The 21,130-nt window shown below is 34.0% G+C and overlaps 1 protein-coding gene across 1 annotated transcript; it reads left to right on the top strand.

The window, feature by feature from the left end:
- Window positions 1–464: 464 nt before the first annotated feature.
- On the top strand, window positions 465–20,808 carry LOC149793987 (uncharacterized). The gene is made up of 8 exons (XM_089969077.1): window positions 465–570; window positions 5,363–5,393; window positions 5,863–5,981; window positions 10,774–10,804; window positions 11,274–11,392; window positions 16,186–16,216; window positions 16,686–16,804; window positions 20,774–20,808. Exons 1-8 carry the CDS (start codon window positions 546–548, stop codon window positions 20,806–20,808), a joined length of 510 nt encoding a protein of 169 aa, XP_089825203.1. The 5' UTR covers window positions 465–545.
- Window positions 20,809–21,130: the final 322 nt, after the last annotated feature.

The raw sequence follows: 21,130 nt of genomic DNA, 5'->3' as shown, positions 1-21,130 counted from the left end.
TTTTTCTTGAGCATGTGCTACACTGCCTTTATATGAAACTGATCATCACTGCAAATCAAGTGTCGACAATAAGTAAAGCTTTTAATTGAAGCATGGCGTAGTTTGATAACATTTTAAAGAGAAAAAGATGTGCACGATGTATGCCTAGTATTAAAGAATGTACAGGAATCTCTAAATTAGGCACAATGAAGACAAAGCAGCAGTAAAATAATTAATAACAAACACACCAGGTAAAATGTCCCTGATTTAGGATTAGTAAGAATGAGCCATTGGGATAATGGTGTATGCACATTTTCATTCATCTATTTTGATCTACGATTATGATTCGAAACGGTGTTTATCACTGAATTATCATTTGTTAAAATATTAGGTACGATGAAAATGTTTGAACCTAAAGACTATAAAACCTAAGCGGGAATGCTTTCAATATCTCTGATTCCTTTTGCATTAGACCAAAACCAGGCATAAGTACGGAGCAAGCTTCAAACAATACTGGTGCTGATGATGAAAGAGAATATGCAGAACCAGATAGCAGTGGAATCGAAATGGCTGAATACCTTGAGCCTATTCGTAAGTTATATATGTATGTTCGCCTTATCAATAATGAACCACGAAACGTATAAAGTTTTCATTAAAAGGAAACATTTATACATCTCGTGGTATATAAGTGATACAGCGTACATACTATACATATATTTTATTGATATCACATACAAATACATATATTTGGCCGTGTGAACATTGTTAAGATTTACTAGAGGCGGTTGTGTATTGACCGAGTGATTGAGCCCCTCACATTCACCGAGTGTGTCCGCTACAAGATGTAGTTCTATGCGTTGTGTGGTTATTCGCAATCTATTTACATATTGATGAGTTCATTGTTTCTTTTGGAGTTTTTCATTTTTCCTATGTATATAAACCCAAATGTCCATAAAATGAACATATATAAAGCATAGTCGCAATTCGATTGGGCTTTTAGTGTTAGGACTGGATGGTCTGGAGTCAAGATAATTTGACTGGGTGGAACATCATGCTACATGTCAGCGGCTTGATGCTCAAGTGTAAGACATCACTATAAACTACCACACTGCAGACATCGTGGCGATATGACTGAATACTTTTTTAAAGCTACGTTAACAATCCAAAACACACACACACAATTAGATTGGATTAGATTGGATTTGAAATACAACGGATGTTTATTTTTAGGTCCCATTATTGTCAAAATTAATTAACTAAAATTACTTCAAAATATGAAGAAATTGTTTCAGTAAGAGACAATTTTTATCTTATTAATTAATCTAGTTAGTAGTGTTACTCAGATTTTCTTTCATCTTTTACAAACTGAATATAGCAAACCGATCGCGTGGAACTGAACCTGCTACAACTCCCTCAATTGACGTAACGATTTACTGGTTAAAAAAAGAGAGTTGTACTAGTTTTCAAGAGCTATTAGTGAGCAGGATATCGCAAGATAACCTCCACGTCTATTACAAAAGCTAGTCGCTTTGAAAATTCCCTCATGACCGAATAATGTAAGTCACAATCACCCATTTTTGATGTACGTTTTAACTGATAACCCATATGCATTTATCAAAGATGTTTAGAGTCAAAAAGTTTTATACATTTGGACACAGGCACAGGTTTTTTTTAGTTTTCAGAATCCGGAACTATAGATCACAATTCCCGAATCGAAATGTAAATATTTTTCCACTTCGAGATGTATTGTTAGATATATTGTCAAGTTAAACCGTGCTATAGTTTGAGAACACATACAATATAGAAATGATAGTCACAATCTCGGAAATAAGTGAAATGTTTTTATTCTAAAATGCAAGATCTTTTATAGAATTTATTTTGCAATAGGTGTGTGAGATAATAAATAATGATTTTATTAAAAATAGTAGGTCATTGTGACCAGTATAGGTGTGAGTCGCAAATCTATCGCATCCGTGCATACACGGCAATGGTTCGTTTTATTCCCATAACAGTTTATAAAATGTTATGGGGATCAAATCAGAAAAGTGACTGAAGCCACAAAGTAGAAGACTTCATTTCTAGACACGACTTAAGCTTATATAACACCAAACCTCTGACGTGCTTACACCCTGGAACGTGTACATGCACGTGTATTGATTTGACAATTTGTTCTCCTTCGCTGGTTTTGGACTATGATTGGAAGGTCGCCGATGTCCTTGACAGTAGTGATCACTTTCCAATCTCCCTAGAAAACATTAACTCTACAAATGATGATACAATTCCACAATGGAATATAAACACGACCGACTAGGCCAAGCTTGAAATATTCTGTAAGACTATGCTAAATCATGATAACCCTTTCGACATTCATGATCCCATTCAGCATTGTGCTTCTATTTTAATCGAAATTGCAGAAGAATATATTTCCAAGTTCTCACGGAACGGCACAAGATTCCAAAGCTATTGGGTCACTAAAGAATGTAAAGAAGCCATTAGACAACGCCGAGAAGCATTGAACAAATTTAACAATCGTCTTACGCCCAGATATTTAAGGAGTAACCTAATTCTCCCGGCCAAACCTCGCCGCACGATCACAGAAAGCAAACGAGCATCATGGAAGAAATATGTTTCTTCTTTAAACTCCCGTAACTCTGCTAAAAATGTTTGGAGCACTATTTACAAAATAAACGGAAAAAGAAAACACAATTCTCTCTGACATCTGAAGCTGAACAATAACAATTTTAGTTCCAATCGTCACATAGCAAATATTCGTGCTGACAGTTTCTCGGAACATACCTCATCATCTAATTAATCAGAAGGCTTCCGAAGATGTTTACCCTTAACCATCGTATCGCTTTACATTCAGCTATTTTGTTTTGATATCGCTGGTCGATATGTAACTTTTTATCATATTTAAATGATCATACATACAACCTTTATATGGCGTTAAATAGCCTTACAGTGCTGGTGTGCCGTCAAAATACAATCATTTACTCAATTAATCATGTACCAAGCTCCACAACAGATCAGGAAGCTGCTAGGTTTCTAACCCAAAGCTCACTATGGAGGGAGGGAAACTTGTCACAAGACGGGAATATACCGTGACTGTTTGACGCTCTAATTACAACGCTCTAATTACATAAGGAGTCATGATTGTATTACCTCTATTTACTTTATCGCCACCTTCAAGATTAAAGTTGTGTCTATATGATTTTTCCATCGTCCTGTACGATACATATATGAACGTCGGATGTTCTGAACATGTGCTTAGAAGGCAAACTTATTGTGCAATTCTTTATTAACTTTCTGTTATAGCGATATGGAAATGATGCGTAAAGGGACGAGCACATAGACGTGGTGCGTTTCGGGGGATTTCTGTTTGATAACAAATTTCCATTAAGTTCAATATGACACAAAGTTGGTATCAAAGAAGCCCACACATGAATATATTAGTGCAATAGGCTAAGAATATGATGATTGTTCCACCTCCTAGTAACATCGCAGAAAGTGACCCATCACACAGTAAATATTTCACATGACTGCTATGTTTAATTTAATTTCTCCTGCATGAATGTGGGGATGGTGTGTCTTAGCGTCGATAACAATCTGATCAAACATATTGTGTCGCTAAAGGACAGTAATCTTCGTTAAAACGTTCCAGGAAAGGCCAGTTTAGACCCTTACTTATGGCATCCATTGCAACTATTCAATCTCCATGACCACCATGTAGAAAGTATACTTTTAATATATAAAATTGCAACGAAATATATTTGTAAAAGTTCTCGGAATAGTCCACATAAAAATGTATTGATATTATTTTCACCACAGCCAGATAAGAAACAAACATTAGACATGTCTAAACTAACTAAATGTAATGTCATCAAAGGTCACGATCATACTCCACGGGACATGTTCTAGGCAATAATGTTCCACCTACTATGCATCATTTGTTTATGTTCCATATCAATCAGAGGGAATCAAGTGTCAACAGCATTGAAACTAATATGTCAATTTATTTAAACGTTATCAGCAAAAGCATTTCTGCTTCTTTACATTTTCTACAATAGTTGAATCTTTAATGGAATAGGCCTATATTTGCTTTCCAACTTTCTTTTCTTTTCTTCAACATAAGTTATTTATTATCAGTATTCAATAAAAATATAAGTAGTGAGGAGTGGTTTAATATATATACCGGGCAAAATGCTGTACCAAGGATACCAAGTTGATCTCTTTTAACTTTAAATTAATCCATAGAATAATCGCTACTAATGATTTTCTTAAAAGAATTAACATATTTGATGACAACAAATGTACTTTCTGTAAGAGTGAAACTGAAAGTATTGAGCATCTCTTTTATGACTGCAGTATTACTTCACAGTTTGGTACCGTTTTATTGAAGTTTTTGCACCTTTTTGCCCAAATATTGTACATCTATCCAAAAAAGAAACATTTTTAGGAAGTGAACAACTGGATAGTTTGGGTAATTTTCTGCTTATTTTGGCAAAATATTATATTTATACTTGCAGATTCAATATGAAAAATCCTTCTATTTTTGCTTTTAAGCAAATAGTTGCAATGCATAAGAACATTGAAAAATACATTGCTAAGGTGAATAAAAAAGAGGACCAATTTCTTCAAAAATGGACATCAACAATGAACATTTAACTTGTCTCTGACTTGATGGTAAACAGGAACAAAATAATAAGTAATATCACAAAGGCCATGTCACCTAGATTTTGTGCCATATGCATGAGTATAAACGTGTGTTTGTTTGTGTGTTTTTTTCTTTTTTACTTTCTCTGTAGATTATATTTATTATCCCTAGATCATCTGATAACCAGAAATGTTTGATTGTAAGGTGACCTGGGATGGTTCCCCGATCCATTGGTCAACCAATTACGGGGTTAATAAAAAAAAAATTCAAAAGATTTTTTTATTTTATATTTATTATCGAATGTAATTGATATAACTAATTCTTTGTCTCTACAAGTCAGAAAACAAAATTATTTCTAACCAGCAGAACCGTTTACTACGTTTCCAGCAGAACCTTTTCCTATATTTCGTCTGATATTAAATTCAATATATGTATACCGACATCAACTATTCAGAGAACGATGATGTATGCATGATCTATCATATCGTAAACTGATTAGAAGCTCGTTAAAAGACACAAAGCTGAGGTGCGTATGATTCTGTCTAAAATGTTCAAATTAGAAAAGCACCCAATTTGGTAGATTTTAATTTCATATACACTAAACTAAACATTTAAAACCTTAAGGATTAGTAAATACTCCAAAGTCATCTCGACATCATTTTAGTTACAATACATTAGTCGCGATGTCGAATTGATGAAACCATTATTATATTCTTAAATATATTGCAGGAAAAGTGTCAAAAGAGGTAATAATTACTAGGTAAGATTAATTAATTATATTTTCTTGAGCATGTGCTACACTGCCTTTATATGAAACTGATCATCACTGCAAATCAAGTGTCGACAATAAGTAAAGCTTTTAATTGAAGCATGGCGTAGTTTGATAACATTTTAAAGAGAAAAAGATGTGCACGATGTATGCCTAGTATTAAAGAATGTACAGGAATCTCTAAATTAGGCACAATGAAGACAAAGCAGCAGTAAAATAATTAATAACAAACACACCAGGTAAAATGTCCCTGATTTAGGATTAGTAAGAATGAGCCATTGGGATAATGGTGTATGCACATTTTCATTCATCTATTTTGATCTACGATTATGATTCGAAACGGTGTTTATCACTGAATTATCATTTGTTAAAATATTAGGTACGATGAAAATGTTTGAACCTAAAGACTATAAAACCTAAGCGGGAATGCTTTCAATATCTCTGATTCCTTTTGCATTAGACCAAAACCAGGCATAAGTACGGAGCAAGCTTCAAACAATACTGGTGCTGATGATGAAAGAGAATATGCAGAACCAGATAGCAGTGGAATCGAAATGGCTGAATACCTTGAGCCTATTCGTAAGTTATATATGTATGTTCGCCTTATCAATAATGAACCACGAAACGTATAAAGTTTTCATTAAAAGGAAACATTTATACATCTCGTGGTATATAAGTGATACAGCGTACATACTATACATATATTTTATTGATATCACATACAAATACATATATTTGGCCGTGTGAACATTGTTAAGATTTACTAGAGGCGGTTGTGTATTGACCGAGTGATTGAGCCCCTCACATTCACCGAGTGTGTCCGCTACAAGATGTAGTTCTATGCGTTGTGTGGTTATTCGCAATCTATTTACATATTGATGAGTTCATTGTTTCTTTTGGAGTTTTTCATTTTTCCTATGTATATAAACCCAAATGTCCATAAAATGAACATATATAAAGCATAGTCGCAATTCGATTGGGCTTTTAGTGTTAGGACTGGATGGTCTGGAGTCAAGATAATTTGACTGGGTGGAACATCATGCTACATGTCAGCGGCTTGATGCTCAAGTGTAAGACATCACTATAAACTACCACACTGCAGACATCGTGGCGATATGACTGAATACTTTTTTAAAGCTACGTTAACAATCCAAAACACACACACACAATTAGATTGGATTAGATTGGATTTGAAATACAACGGATGTTTATTTTTAGGTCCCATTATTGTCAAAATTAATTAACTAAAATTACTTCAAAATATGAAGAAATTGTTTCAGTAAGAGACAATTTTTATCTTATTAATTAATCTAGTTAGTAGTGTTACTCAGATTTTCTTTCATCTTTTACAAACTGAATATAGCAAACCGATCGCGTGGAACTGAACCTGCTACAACTCCCTCAATTGACGTAACGATTTACTGGTTAAAAAAAGAGAGTTGTACTAGTTTTCAAGAGCTATTAGTGAGCAGGATATCGCAAGATAACCTCCACGTCTATTACAAAAGCTAGTCGCTTTGAAAATTCCCTCATGACCGAATAATGTAAGTCACAATCACCCATTTTTGATGTACGTTTTAACTGATAACCCATATGCATTTATCAAAGATGTTTAGAGTCAAAAAGTTTTATACATTTGGACACAGGCACAGGTTTTTTTTAGTTTTCAGAATCCGGAACTATAGATCACAATTCCCGAATCGAAATGTAAATATTTTTCCACTTCGAGATGTATTGTTAGATATATTGTCAAGTTAAACCGTGCTATAGTTTGAGAACACATACAATATAGAAATGATAGTCACAATCTCGGAAATAAGTGAAATGTTTTTATTCTAAAATGCAAGATCTTTTATAGAATTTATTTTGCAATAGGTGTGTGAGATAATAAATAATGATTTTATTAAAAATAGTAGGTCATTGTGACCAGTATAGGTGTGAGTCGCAAATCTATCGCATCCGTGCATACACGGCAATGGTTCGTTTTATTCCCATAACAGTTTATAAAATGTTATGGGGATCAAATCAGAAAAGTGACTGAAGCCACAAAGTAGAAGACTTCATTTCTAGACACGACTTAAGCTTATATAACACCAAACCTCTGACGTGCTTACACCCTGGAACGTGTACATGCACGTGTATTGATTTGACAATTTGTTCTCCTTCGCTGGTTTTGGACTATGATTGGAAGGTCGCCGATGTCCTTGACAGTAGTGATCACTTTCCAATCTCCCTAGAAAACATTAACTCTACAAATGATGATACAATTCCACAATGGAATATAAACACGACCGACTAGGCCAAGCTTGAAATATTCTGTAAGACTATGCTAAATCATGATAACCCTTTCGACATTCATGATCCCATTCAGCATTGTGCTTCTATTTTAATCGAAATTGCAGAAGAATATATTTCCAAGTTCTCACGGAACGGCACAAGATTCCAAAGCTATTGGGTCACTAAAGAATGTAAAGAAGCCATTAGACAACGCCGAGAAGCATTGAACAAATTTAACAATCGTCTTACGCCCAGATATTTAAGGAGTAACCTAATTCTCCCGGCCAAACCTCGCCGCACGATCACAGAAAGCAAACGAGCATCATGGAAGAAATATGTTTCTTCTTTAAACTCCCGTAACTCTGCTAAAAATGTTTGGAGCACTATTTACAAAATAAACGGAAAAAGAAAACACAATTCTCTCTGACATCTGAAGCTGAACAATAACAATTTTAGTTCCAATCGTCACATAGCAAATATTCGTGCTGACAGTTTCTCGGAACATACCTCATCATCTAATTAATCAGAAGGCTTCCGAAGATGTTTACCCTTAACCATCGTATCGCTTTACATTCAGCTATTTTGTTTTGATATCGCTGGTCGATATGTAACTTTTTATCATATTTAAATGATCATACATACAACCTTTATATGGCGTTAAATAGCCTTACAGTGCTGGTGTGCCGTCAAAATACAATCATTTACTCAATTAATCATGTACCAAGCTCCACAACAGATCAGGAAGCTGCTAGGTTTCTAACCCAAAGCTCACTATGGAGGGAGGGAAACTTGTCACAAGACGGGAATATACCGTGACTGTTTGACGCTCTAATTACAACGCTCTAATTACATAAGGAGTCATGATTGTATTACCTCTATTTACTTTATCGCCACCTTCAAGATTAAAGTTGTGTCTATATGATTTTTCCATCGTCCTGTACGATACATATATGAACGTCGGATGTTCTGAACATGTGCTTAGAAGGCAAACTTATTGTGCAATTCTTTATTAACTTTCTGTTATAGCGATATGGAAATGATGCGTAAAGGGACGAGCACATAGACGTGGTGCGTTTCGGGGGATTTCTGTTTGATAACAAATTTCCATTAAGTTCAATATGACACAAAGTTGGTATCAAAGAAGCCCACACATGAATATATTAGTGCAATAGGCTAAGAATATGATGATTGTTCCACCTCCTAGTAACATCGCAGAAAGTGACCCATCACACAGTAAATATTTCACATGACTGCTATGTTTAATTTAATTTCTCCTGCATGAATGTGGGGATGGTGTGTCTTAGCGTCGATAACAATCTGATCAAACATATTGTGTCGCTAAAGGACAGTAATCTTCGTTAAAACGTTCCAGGAAAGGCCAGTTTAGACCCTTACTTATGGCATCCATTGCAACTATTCAATCTCCATGACCACCATGTAGAAAGTATACTTTTAATATATAAAATTGCAACGAAATATATTTGTAAAAGTTCTCGGAATAGTCCACATAAAAATGTATTGATATTATTTTCACCACAGCCAGATAAGAAACAAACATTAGACATGTCTAAACTAACTAAATGTAATGTCATCAAAGGTCACGATCATACTCCACGGGACATGTTCTAGGCAATAATGTTCCACCTACTATGCATCATTTGTTTATGTTCCATATCAATCAGAGGGAATCAAGTGTCAACAGCATTGAAACTAATATGTCAATTTATTTAAACGTTATCAGCAAAAGCATTTCTGCTTCTTTACATTTTCTACAATAGTTGAATCTTTAATGGAATAGGCCTATATTTGCTTTCCAACTTTCTTTTCTTTTCTTCAACATAAGTTATTTATTATCAGTATTCAATAAAAATATAAGTAGTGAGGAGTGGTTTAATATATATACCGGGCAAAATGCTGTACCAAGGATACCAAGTTGATCTCTTTTAACTTTAAATTAATCCATAGAATAATCGCTACTAATGATTTTCTTAAAAGAATTAACATATTTGATGACAACAAATGTACTTTCTGTAAGAGTGAAACTGAAAGTATTGAGCATCTCTTTTATGACTGCAGTATTACTTCACAGTTTGGTACCGTTTTATTGAAGTTTTTGCACCTTTTTGCCCAAATATTGTACATCTATCCAAAAAAGAAACATTTTTAGGAAGTGAACAACTGGATAGTTTGGGTAATTTTCTGCTTATTTTGGCAAAATATTATATTTATACTTGCAGATTCAATATGAAAAATCCTTCTATTTTTGCTTTTAAGCAAATAGTTGCAATGCATAAGAACATTGAAAAATACATTGCTAAGGTGAATAAAAAAGAGGACCAATTTCTTCAAAAATGGACATCAACAATGAACATTTAACTTGTCTCTGACTTGATGGTAAACAGGAACAAAATAATAAGTAATATCACAAAGGCCATGTCACCTAGATTTTGTGCCATATGCATGAGTATAAACGTGTGTTTGTTTGTGTGTTTTTTTCTTTTTTACTTTCTCTGTAGATTATATTTATTATCCCTAGATCATCTGATAACCAGAAATGTTTGATTGTAAGGTGACCTGGGATGGTTCCCCGATCCATTGGTCAACCAATTACGGGGTTAATAAAAAAAAAATTCAAAAGATTTTTTTATTTTATATTTATTATCGAATGTAATTGATATAACTAATTCTTTGTCTCTACAAGTCAGAAAACAAAATTATTTCTAACCAGCAGAACCGTTTACTACGTTTCCAGCAGAACCTTTTCCTATATTTCGTCTGATATTAAATTCAATATATGTATACCGACATCAACTATTCAGAGAACGATGATGTATGCATGATCTATCATATCGTAAACTGATTAGAAGCTCGTTAAAAGACACAAAGCTGAGGTGCGTATGATTCTGTCTAAAATGTTCAAATTAGAAAAGCACCCAATTTGGTAGATTTTAATTTCATATACACTAAACTAAACATTTAAAACCTTAAGGATTAGTAAATACTCCAAAGTCATCTCGACATCATTTTAGTTACAATACATTAGTCGCGATGTCGAATTGATGAAACCATTATTATATTCTTAAATATATTGCAGGAAAAGTGTCAAAAGAGGTAATAATTACTAGGTAAGATTAATTAATTATATTTTCTTGAGCATGTGCTACACTGCCTTTATATGAAACTGATCATCACTGCAAATCAAGTGTCGACAATAAGTAAAGCTTTTAATTGAAGCATGGCGTAGTTTGATAACATTTTAAAGAGAAAAAGATGTGCACGATGTATGCCTAGTATTAAAGAATGTACAGGAATCTCTAAATTAGGCACAATGAAGACAAAGCAGCAGTAAAATAATTAATAACAAACACACCAGGTAAAATGTCCCTGATTTAGGATTAGTAAGAATGAGCCATTGGGATAATGGTGTATGCACATTTTCATTCATCTATTTTGATCTACGATTATGATTCGAAACGGTGTTTATCACTGAATTATCATTTGTTAAAATATTAGGTACGATGAAAATGTTTGAACCTAAAGACTATAAAACCTAAGCGGGAATGCTTTCAATATCTCTGATTCCTTTTGCATTAGACCAAAACCAGGCATAAGTACGGAGCAAGCTTCAAACAATACTGGTGCTGATGATGAAAGAGAATATGCAGAACCAGATAGCAGTGGAATCGAAATGGCTGAATACCTTGAGCCTATTCGTAAGTTATATATGTATGTTCGCCTTATCAATAATGAACCACGAAACGTATAAAGTTTTCATTAAAAGGAAACATTTATACATCTCGTGGTATATAAGTGATACAGCGTACATACTATACATATATTTTATTGATATCACATACAAATACATATATTTGGCCGTGTGAACATTGTTAAGATTTACTAGAGGCGGTTGTGTATTGACCGAGTGATTGAGCCCCTCACATTCACCGAGTGTGTCCGCTACAAGATGTAGTTCTATGCGTTGTGTGGTTATTCGCAATCTATTTACATATTGATGAGTTCATTGTTTCTTTTGGAGTTTTTCATTTTTCCTATGTATATAAACCCAAATGTCCATAAAATGAACATATATAAAGCATAGTCGCAATTCGATTGGGCTTTTAGTGTTAGGACTGGATGGTCTGGAGTCAAGATAATTTGACTGGGTGGAACATCATGCTACATGTCAGCGGCTTGATGCTCAAGTGTAAGACATCACTATAAACTACCACACTGCAGACATCGTGGCGATATGACTGAATACTTTTTTAAAGCTACGTTAACAATCCAAAACACACACACACAATTAGATTGGATTAGATTGGATTTGAAATACAACGGATGTTTATTTTTAGGTCCCATTATTGTCAAAATTAATTAACTAAAATTACTTCAAAATATGAAGAAATTGTTTCAGTAAGAGACAATTTTTATCTTATTAATTAATCTAGTTAGTAGTGTTACTCAGATTTTCTTTCATCTTTTACAAACTGAATATAGCAAACCGATCGCGTGGAACTGAACCTGCTACAACTCCCTCAATTGACGTAACGATTTACTGGTTAAAAAAAGAGAGTTGTACTAGTTTTCAAGAGCTATTAGTGAGCAGGATATCGCAAGATAACCTCCACGTCTATTACAAAAGCTAGTCGCTTTGAAAATTCCCTCATGACCGAATAATGTAAGTCACAATCACCCATTTTTGATGTACGTTTTAACTGATAACCCATATGCATTTATCAAAGATGTTTAGAGTCAAAAAGTTTTATACATTTGGACACAGGCACAGGTTTTTTTTAGTTTTCAGAATCCGGAACTATAGATCACAATTCCCGAATCGAAATGTAAATATTTTTCCACTTCGAGATGTATTGTTAGATATATTGTCAAGTTAAACCGTGCTATAGTTTGAGAACACATACAATATAGAAATGATAGTCACAATCTCGGAAATAAGTGAAATGTTTTTATTCTAAAATGCAAGATCTTTTATAGAATTTATTTTGCAATAGGTGTGTGAGATAATAAATAATGATTTTATTAAAAATAGTAGGTCATTGTGACCAGTATAGGTGTGAGTCGCAAATCTATCGCATCCGTGCATACACGGCAATGGTTCGTTTTATTCCCATAACAGTTTATAAAATGTTATGGGGATCAAATCAGAAAAGTGACTGAAGCCACAAAGTAGAAGACTTCATTTCTAGACACGACTTAAGCTTATATAACACCAAACCTCTGACGTGCTTACACCCTGGAACGTGTACATGCACGTGTATTGATTTGACAATTTGTTCTCCTTCGCTGGTTTTGGACTATGATTGGAAGGTCGCCGATGTCCTTGACAGTAGTGATCACTTTCCAATCTCCCTAGAAAACATTAACTCTACAAATGATGATACAATTCCACAATGGAATATAAACACGACCGACTAGGCCAAGCTTGAAATATTCTGTAAGACTATGCTAAATCATGATAACCCTTTCGACATTCATGATCCCATTCAGCATTGTGCTTCTATTTTAATCGAAATTGCAGAAGAATATATTTCCAAGTTCTCACGGAACGGCACAAGATTCCAAAGCTATTGGGTCACTAAAGAATGTAAAGAAGCCATTAGACAACGCCGAGAAGCATTGAACAAATTTAACAATCGTCTTACGCCCAGATATTTAAGGAGTAACCTAATTCTCCCGGCCAAACCTCGCCGCACGATCACAGAAAGCAAACGAGCATCATGGAAGAAATATGTTTCTTCTTTAAACTCCCGTAACTCTGCTAAAAATGTTTGGAGCACTATTTACAAAATAAACGGAAAAAGAAAACACAATTCTCTCTGACATCTGAAGCTGAACAATAACAATTTTAGTTCCAATCGTCACATAGCAAATATTCGTGCTGACAGTTTCTCGGAACATACCTCATCATCTAATTAATCAGAAGGCTTCCGAAGATGTTTACCCTTAACCATCGTATCGCTTTACATTCAGCTATTTTGTTTTGATATCGCTGGTCGATATGTAACTTTTTATCATATTTAAATGATCATACATACAACCTTTATATGGCGTTAAATAGCCTTACAGTGCTGGTGTGCCGTCAAAATACAATCATTTACTCAATTAATCATGTACCAAGCTCCACAACAGATCAGGAAGCTGCTAGGTTTCTAACCCAAAGCTCACTATGGAGGGAGGGAAACTTGTCACAAGACGGGAATATACCGTGACTGTTTGACGCTCTAATTACAACGCTCTAATTACATAAGGAGTCATGATTGTATTACCTCTATTTACTTTATCGCCACCTTCAAGATTAAAGTTGTGTCTATATGATTTTTCCATCGTCCTGTATGATACATATATGAACGTCGGATGTTCTGAACATGTGCTTAGAAGGCAAACTTATTGTGCAATTCTTTATTAACTTTCTGTTATAGCGATATGGAAATGATGCGTAAAGGGACGAGCACATAGACGTGGTGCGTTTCGGGGGATTTCTGTTTGATAACAAATTTCCATTAAGTTCAATATGACACAAAGTTGGTATCAAAGAAGCCCACACATGAATATATTAGTGCAATAGGCTAAGAATATGATGATTGTTCCACCTCCTAGTAACATCGCAGAAAGTGACCCATCACACAGTAAATATTTCACATGACTGCTATGTTTAATTTAATTTCTCCTGCATGAATGTGGGGATGGTGTGTCTTAGCGTCGATAACAATCTGATCAAACATATTGTGTCGCTAAAGGACAGTAATCTTCGTTAAAACGTTCCAGGAAAGGCCAGTTTAGACCCTTACTTATGGCATCCATTGCAACTATTCAATCTCCATGACCACCATGTAGAAAGTATACTTTTAATATATAAAATTGCAACGAAATATATTTGTAAAAGTTCTCGGAATAGTCCACATAAAAATGTATTGATATTATTTTCACCACAGCCAGATAAGAAACAAACATTAGACATGTCTAAACTAACTAAATGTAATGTCATCAAAGGTCACGATCATACTCCACGGGACATGTTCTAGGCAATAATGTTCCACCTACTATGCATCATTTGTTTATGTTCCATATCAATCAGAGGGAATCAAGTGTCAATAGCATTGAAACTAATATGTCAATTTATTTAAACGTTATCAGCAAAAGCATTTCTGCTTCTTTACATTTTCTACAATAGTTGAATCTTTAATGGAATAGGCCTATATTTGCTTTCCAACTTTCTTTTCTTTTCTTCAACATAAGTTATTTATTATCAGTATTCAATAAAAATATAAGTAGTGAGGAGTGGTTTAATATATATACCGGGCAAAATGCTGTACCAAGGATACCAAGTTGATCTCTTTTAACTTTAAATTAATCCATAGAATAATCGCTACTAATGATTTTCTTAAAAGAATTAACATATTTGATGACAACAAATGTACTTTCTGTAAGAGTGAAACTGAAAGTATTGAGCATCTCTTTTATGACTGCAGTATTACTTCACAGTTTGGTACCGTTTTATTGAAGTTTTTGCACCTTTTTGCCCAAATATTGTACATCTATCCAAAAAAGAAACATTTTTAGGAAGTGAACAACTGGATAGTTTGGGTAATTTTCTGCTTATTTTGGCAAAATATTATATTTATACTTGCAGATTCAATATGAAAAATCCTTCTATTTTTGCTTTTAAGCAAATAGTTGCAATGCATAAGAACATTGAAAAATACATTGCTAAGGTGAATAAAAAAGAGGACCAATTTCTTCAAAAATGGACATCAACAATGAACATTTAACTTGTCTCTGACTTGATGGTAAACAGGAACAAAATAATAAGTAATATCACAAAGGCCATGTCACCTAGATTTTGTGCCATATGCATGAGTATAAACGTGTGTTTGTTTGTGTGTTTTTTTTCTTTTTTACTTTCTCTGTAGATTATATTTATTATCCCTAGATCATCTGATAACCAGAAATGTTTGATTGTAAGGTGACCTGGGATGGTTCCCCGATCCATTGGTCAACCAATTACGGGGTTAATAAAAAAAAAATTCAAAAGATTTTTTTATTTTATATTTATTATCGAATGTAATTGATATAACTAATTCTTTGTCTCTACAAGTCAGAAAACAAAATTATTTCTAACCAGCAGAACCGTTTACTACGTTTCCAGCAGAACCTTTTCCTATATTTCGTCTGATATTAAATTCAATATATGTATACCGACATCAACTATTCAGAGAACGATGATGTATGCATGATCTATCATATCGTAAACTGATTAGAAGCTCGTTAAAGGACACAAAGCTGAGGTGCGTATGATTCTGTCTAAAGTGTTCAAATTAGAAAAGCACCCAATTTGGTAGATTTTAATTTCATATACACTAAACTAAACATTTAAAACCTTAAGGATTAGTAAATACTCCAAAGTCATCTCGACATCATTTTAGTTACAATACATTAGTCGCGATGTCGAATTGATGAAACCATTATTATATTCTTAAATATATTGCAGGAAAAGTGTCAAAAGAGGTAATAATTACTAGGTAAGATTAATTAATTATATTTTCTTGAGCATGTGCTACACTGCCTTTATATGAAACTGATCATCACTGCAAATCAAGTGTCGACAATAAGTAAAGCTTTTAATTGAAGCATGGCGTAGTTTGATAACATTTTAAAGAGAAAAAGATGTGCACGATGTATGCCTAGTATTAAAGAATGTACAGGAATCTCTAAATTAGGCACAATGAAGACAAAGCAGCAGTAAAATAATTAACAACAAACACACCAGGTAAAATGTCCCTGATTTAGGATTAGTAAGAATGAGCCATTGGGATAATGGTGTATGCACATTTTCATTCATCTATTTTGATCTACGATTATGATTCGAAACGGTGTTTATCATTGAATTATCATTTGTTAAAATATTAGGTACGATGAAAATGTTTGAACCTAAAGACTATAAAACCTAAGCGGGAATGCTTTCAATATCTCTGATTCCTTTTGCATTAGACCAAAACCAGGCATAAGTACGGAGCAAGCTTCAAACAATACTGGTGCTGATGATGAAAGAGAATATGCAGAACCAGATAGCAGTGGAATCGAAATGGCTGAATATCTTGAGCCTATTCGTAAGTTATATATGTATGTTCGCCTTATCAATAATGAACCACGAAACGTATAAAGTTTTCATTAAAAGGAAACATTTATACATCTCGTGGTATATAAGTGATACAGCGTACATACTATACATATATTTTATTGATATCACATACAAATACATATATTTGGCCGTGTGAACATTGTTAAGATTTACTAGAGGCGGTTGTGTATTGACCGAGTGATTGAGCCCCTCACATTCACCGAGTGTGTCCGCTACAAGATGTAGTTCTATGCGTTGTGTGGTTATTCGCAATCTATTTACATATTGATGAGTTCATTGTTTCTTTTGGAGTTTTTCATTTTTCCTATGTATATAAACCCAAATGTCCATAAAATGAACATATATAAAGCATAGTCGCAATTCGATTGGGCTTTTAGTGTTAGGACTGGATGGTCTGGAGTCAAGATAATTTGACTGGGTGGAACATCATGCTACATGTCAGCGGCTTGATGCTCAAGTGTAAGACATCACTATAAACTACCACACTGCAGACATCGTGGCGATATGACTGAATACTTTTTTAAAGCTACGTTAACAATCCAAAACACACACACACAATTAGATTGGATTAGATTGGATTTGAAATACAACGGATGTTTATTTTTAGGTCCCATTATTGTCAAAATTAATTAACTAAAATTACTTCAAAATATGAAGAAATTGTTTCAGTAAGAGACAATTTTTATCTTATTAATTAATCTAGTTAGTAGTGTTACTCAGATTTTCTTTCATCTTTTACAAACTGAATATAGCAAACCGATCGCGTGGAACTGAACCTGCTACAACTCCCTCAATTGACGTAACGATTTACTGGTTAAAGAAAGAGAGTTGTACTAGTTTTCAAGAGCTATTAGTGAGGAGGATATCGCAAGATAACCTCCACGTCTATTACAAAAGCTAGTCGCTTTGAGAATTCCCTCATGACCGAATAATGTAAGTCACAATAACCTAATTAAGATGTACGTTTTAGCTGATAACCCATATGCATTTATCAAAGATGTTTAGAGTTAAAATATTTTATACATTTGGACACAGGCATAGGTTTTTTTTTTAGTTTCCAGAATCCGGAACTATAGATCACAATTCCCGAATCGAAATGTAAACATTTTTCCACTTCAAGATGTATTGTTAGATATATTGTCAAGTGAAACCGTGCTATAGTATGAAAACAGATACAATATAGAAATGATAGTCACAATCTCGGAAATAAGTGAAATGTTTTTATTCTAAAATGCAAAATCTTTTATAGAATTTATCTTGCAATATGTGTGTGAGATAATAAATAATGATTTTATTAAAAATAGTAGGTCATTGTGACCAGTATAGGTGTGAGTCGCAAATCTATCGCATCCGCGCATACATGACAATGGTTCGTTTTATTCCCATAACAGATTATAAAATGTTATGGGGATCAAATCAGAAAAGTGACTGAAGCCACAAAGTAGAAGACTTCATTTCTAGACACGACTTAAGCTTATATAACACCAAACCTCTGACGTGCTTACACCCTGGAACGGGTACATACACGTGTATTGATTTGACAATTTGTTCTCCTTCGCTGGTTTTGGACTATGATTGGAAGGACGCCGATGCCCTTGATAGTAGTGGTCACTTTCCAATCTCCCTAGAAAACATTAACTCTACAAATGATGATACAATTCCACAATGGAATATAAACACGTCCGACTAGGCCAAGCTTGAAATACTCTGTAAGACTATGCTAAATCATGATAACCCTTTCGACGTTAATGATCCCATTCAGCATTGTGCTTCTATTTTAATCGAAATTGCAGAAGAATATATTTTCAAGTTCTCACGGAACGGCACAAGATTCCAAAGCTATTGGGTCACTAAAGAATGTAAAGAAGCCATTAAACAACGCCGAGAAGCATTGAACAAATTTAACAATCGTCTTACGCCCAGATATTTAAGGAGAAACCTAATTCTCCCGGCCAAACCTCGCCGCACGATCAAAAAAAAGCAAACGAGCATCATGGAAGAAATATGTTTCTTCTTTAAACTCCCGTTCCTCTGTTAAAAATGTTTGGAGCACTATTTACAAAATAAATGGAAAGAGAAAACACAATTCTCTCTGACATCTGAAGCTGAACAATAACAATTTTAATTCCAATAGTCACATAGCAAATATTCGTGCTGACAGTTTCTCGGAACATTCCTCACCATCTAATTAATCAGAAAGCTTCCGAAGATTTTTACCCTTAACCATCGTATCGCTTTACGTTCAACTATTTGGTTTTGATATCGCTGGTCGATATGTAACTTTTTGTCATATTTAAATGATCATACATGTAACCTTCATGTGGCGCTATATAGCCTTACAGTGCTGGTGTGCCGTCAAAATACAATCATTTAATCAATTAATCATGTACCAAGCTCCACAACAGATCAGAAAGCTGCTAGATTTCTTACTCAAAGCTCACTATGGATGGAGAGAAACATGTCACAAGACAGGAATATACCGTGACTGTTTGACGGTCTAATTACAACGCTCTAATTACATAAGGAGTCATGATTGTGTTAGCTCTAGTTACTTTATCGCCACCTTCAAGATTAAAGTTGTGTCTATATGATTTTTCCATCATCCTGTACGATACATATATGAACGTCGGATGTTCTGAATGTTGTTTTGAAGGCACACTTATTTTGTAATTCTTTATTAACTTTCTGTTATAGCGATATCGAAATGATGTAAAGGCACGAGCACAAAGACATGGTGCGTTTCGGGAGATTTCTGTTTGATAACAAATTTCCATTAAGTTCAATATGACAGAAACGTTGGTATCAAATAAGCCCACACGTGGACATATTAGTGAAATAGGCTAAGTATACGATGATTGTTGCACCTCCTAGTAACATCGCAGAAAGTGACCCATCACACAGCAAATACTGTACATTACTGATATGTTTAATTTAATTTGTCCTGTATAAATGTGGGGAAGGTGCGTCTTAGCGTCGATAACATTCTTATCAAACATATTGTGCAGCTGAAGGACAGTAATATTTGTTAAAACATTCCACGAAAGACCAGTTTAGATCCTTACTCGGGGCATCCATTCCAACTATTCAATATCCATGACAACCACGTAGAAAGTATACTTTTGATATAAAAAATTGCAATCAAAAATATTTGTAAACGTTCTTCTTGGTATATTCCAGATACGAATGTATTTATATTGCTTTTCACCACAGAAGTTTGACATGTCCGAGCTAACTAAATGTAATGTCATCAAAAGTCACGATCATCCTCCATCGGACATTTTCTAGCCAATAATGCTCCACATACTCTGTATCATTTATGTTCCATATCAATCAGAGGAAATCAAGTGTCGAAAGCATTCAAACTAATATGTCAATTTATTGAAACGTTATCAGCAAAAGCATTTTTGCTTCCTTGCATTTTCTACAATAGTTGAATCTTATGGGGAGTAGGCTTGTATTTGCTTTCCAACTTTTCTTTTCTTTTCTTCAACATAAGTTATTTTTTATCGAATGTAATTGATATAAATAATTCTTTGTCTCTACAAGTCTGAAAACAAACTATTTCTAATCAGCAGAACCGTTTCCTTCGTTTCCAGCAGAATCTTTTGCTACATTTCGTCGGGTATGAAATTCAATATATGTATACCGACATCAACTATTCAGATAACTATGATGTCTGCATGATCTATCATATCTTGAATTGATTCGAAGCTCGTTGAAAAACAGAAAGCTCAGTTCCGCATGATTATGTCTAAAATGTTCAAATTAGACAAGCATCCAGTTTAGTCCACTTTAATTACATATACACTAAATTAAACATTAAATACCTTAGGGATTAGTAAATATTCCAAAGTTATCTCGACATCATTTTAGTTACAATAAATTAGTCCAATGTAGAACTGAAGAAGTCATTATTAAATTTTTAATCATATTGCAGGACAGATGTCGAAAGATGTAATAATTAGTAGGTAAGATTAATTAATTATATTTTGTTGCGCATGTACTACACTGCCTTTATATGAAACTTTGATCATACTGCAAATCAAGGGTCGACAATATATAAAGCTTTTAATTCAAGCATGGCGTAGTTTAATAACATTTAAAAGAGAAAAAGATATGCACGATGTATGCCTAGTATTAACGAATATACAGGAATCTTTAAATTAGGCACAATGAAGACAAAGCAGCTGTAAAATAGTTAAGGACAAAAACACCAGGTAAAATGTCCCTGATTTAGGATCAGTAAGCATGAGCCATTGGGATCATGGTCTATGCACATTTTCATTCATCACAT

This window comes from Sinohyriopsis cumingii, chromosome 8 (genome assembly GCF_028554795.1).
Source record: "Sinohyriopsis cumingii isolate HCF-2022 chromosome 8, ASM2855479v2, whole genome shotgun sequence".
NCBI lineage: Eukaryota > Metazoa > Mollusca > Bivalvia > Unionida > Unionidae > Sinohyriopsis > Sinohyriopsis cumingii.
The sequence above is the reverse complement of the archived record's forward strand: the minus strand, read 5'-3'. Positions and strand labels throughout refer to the sequence as shown.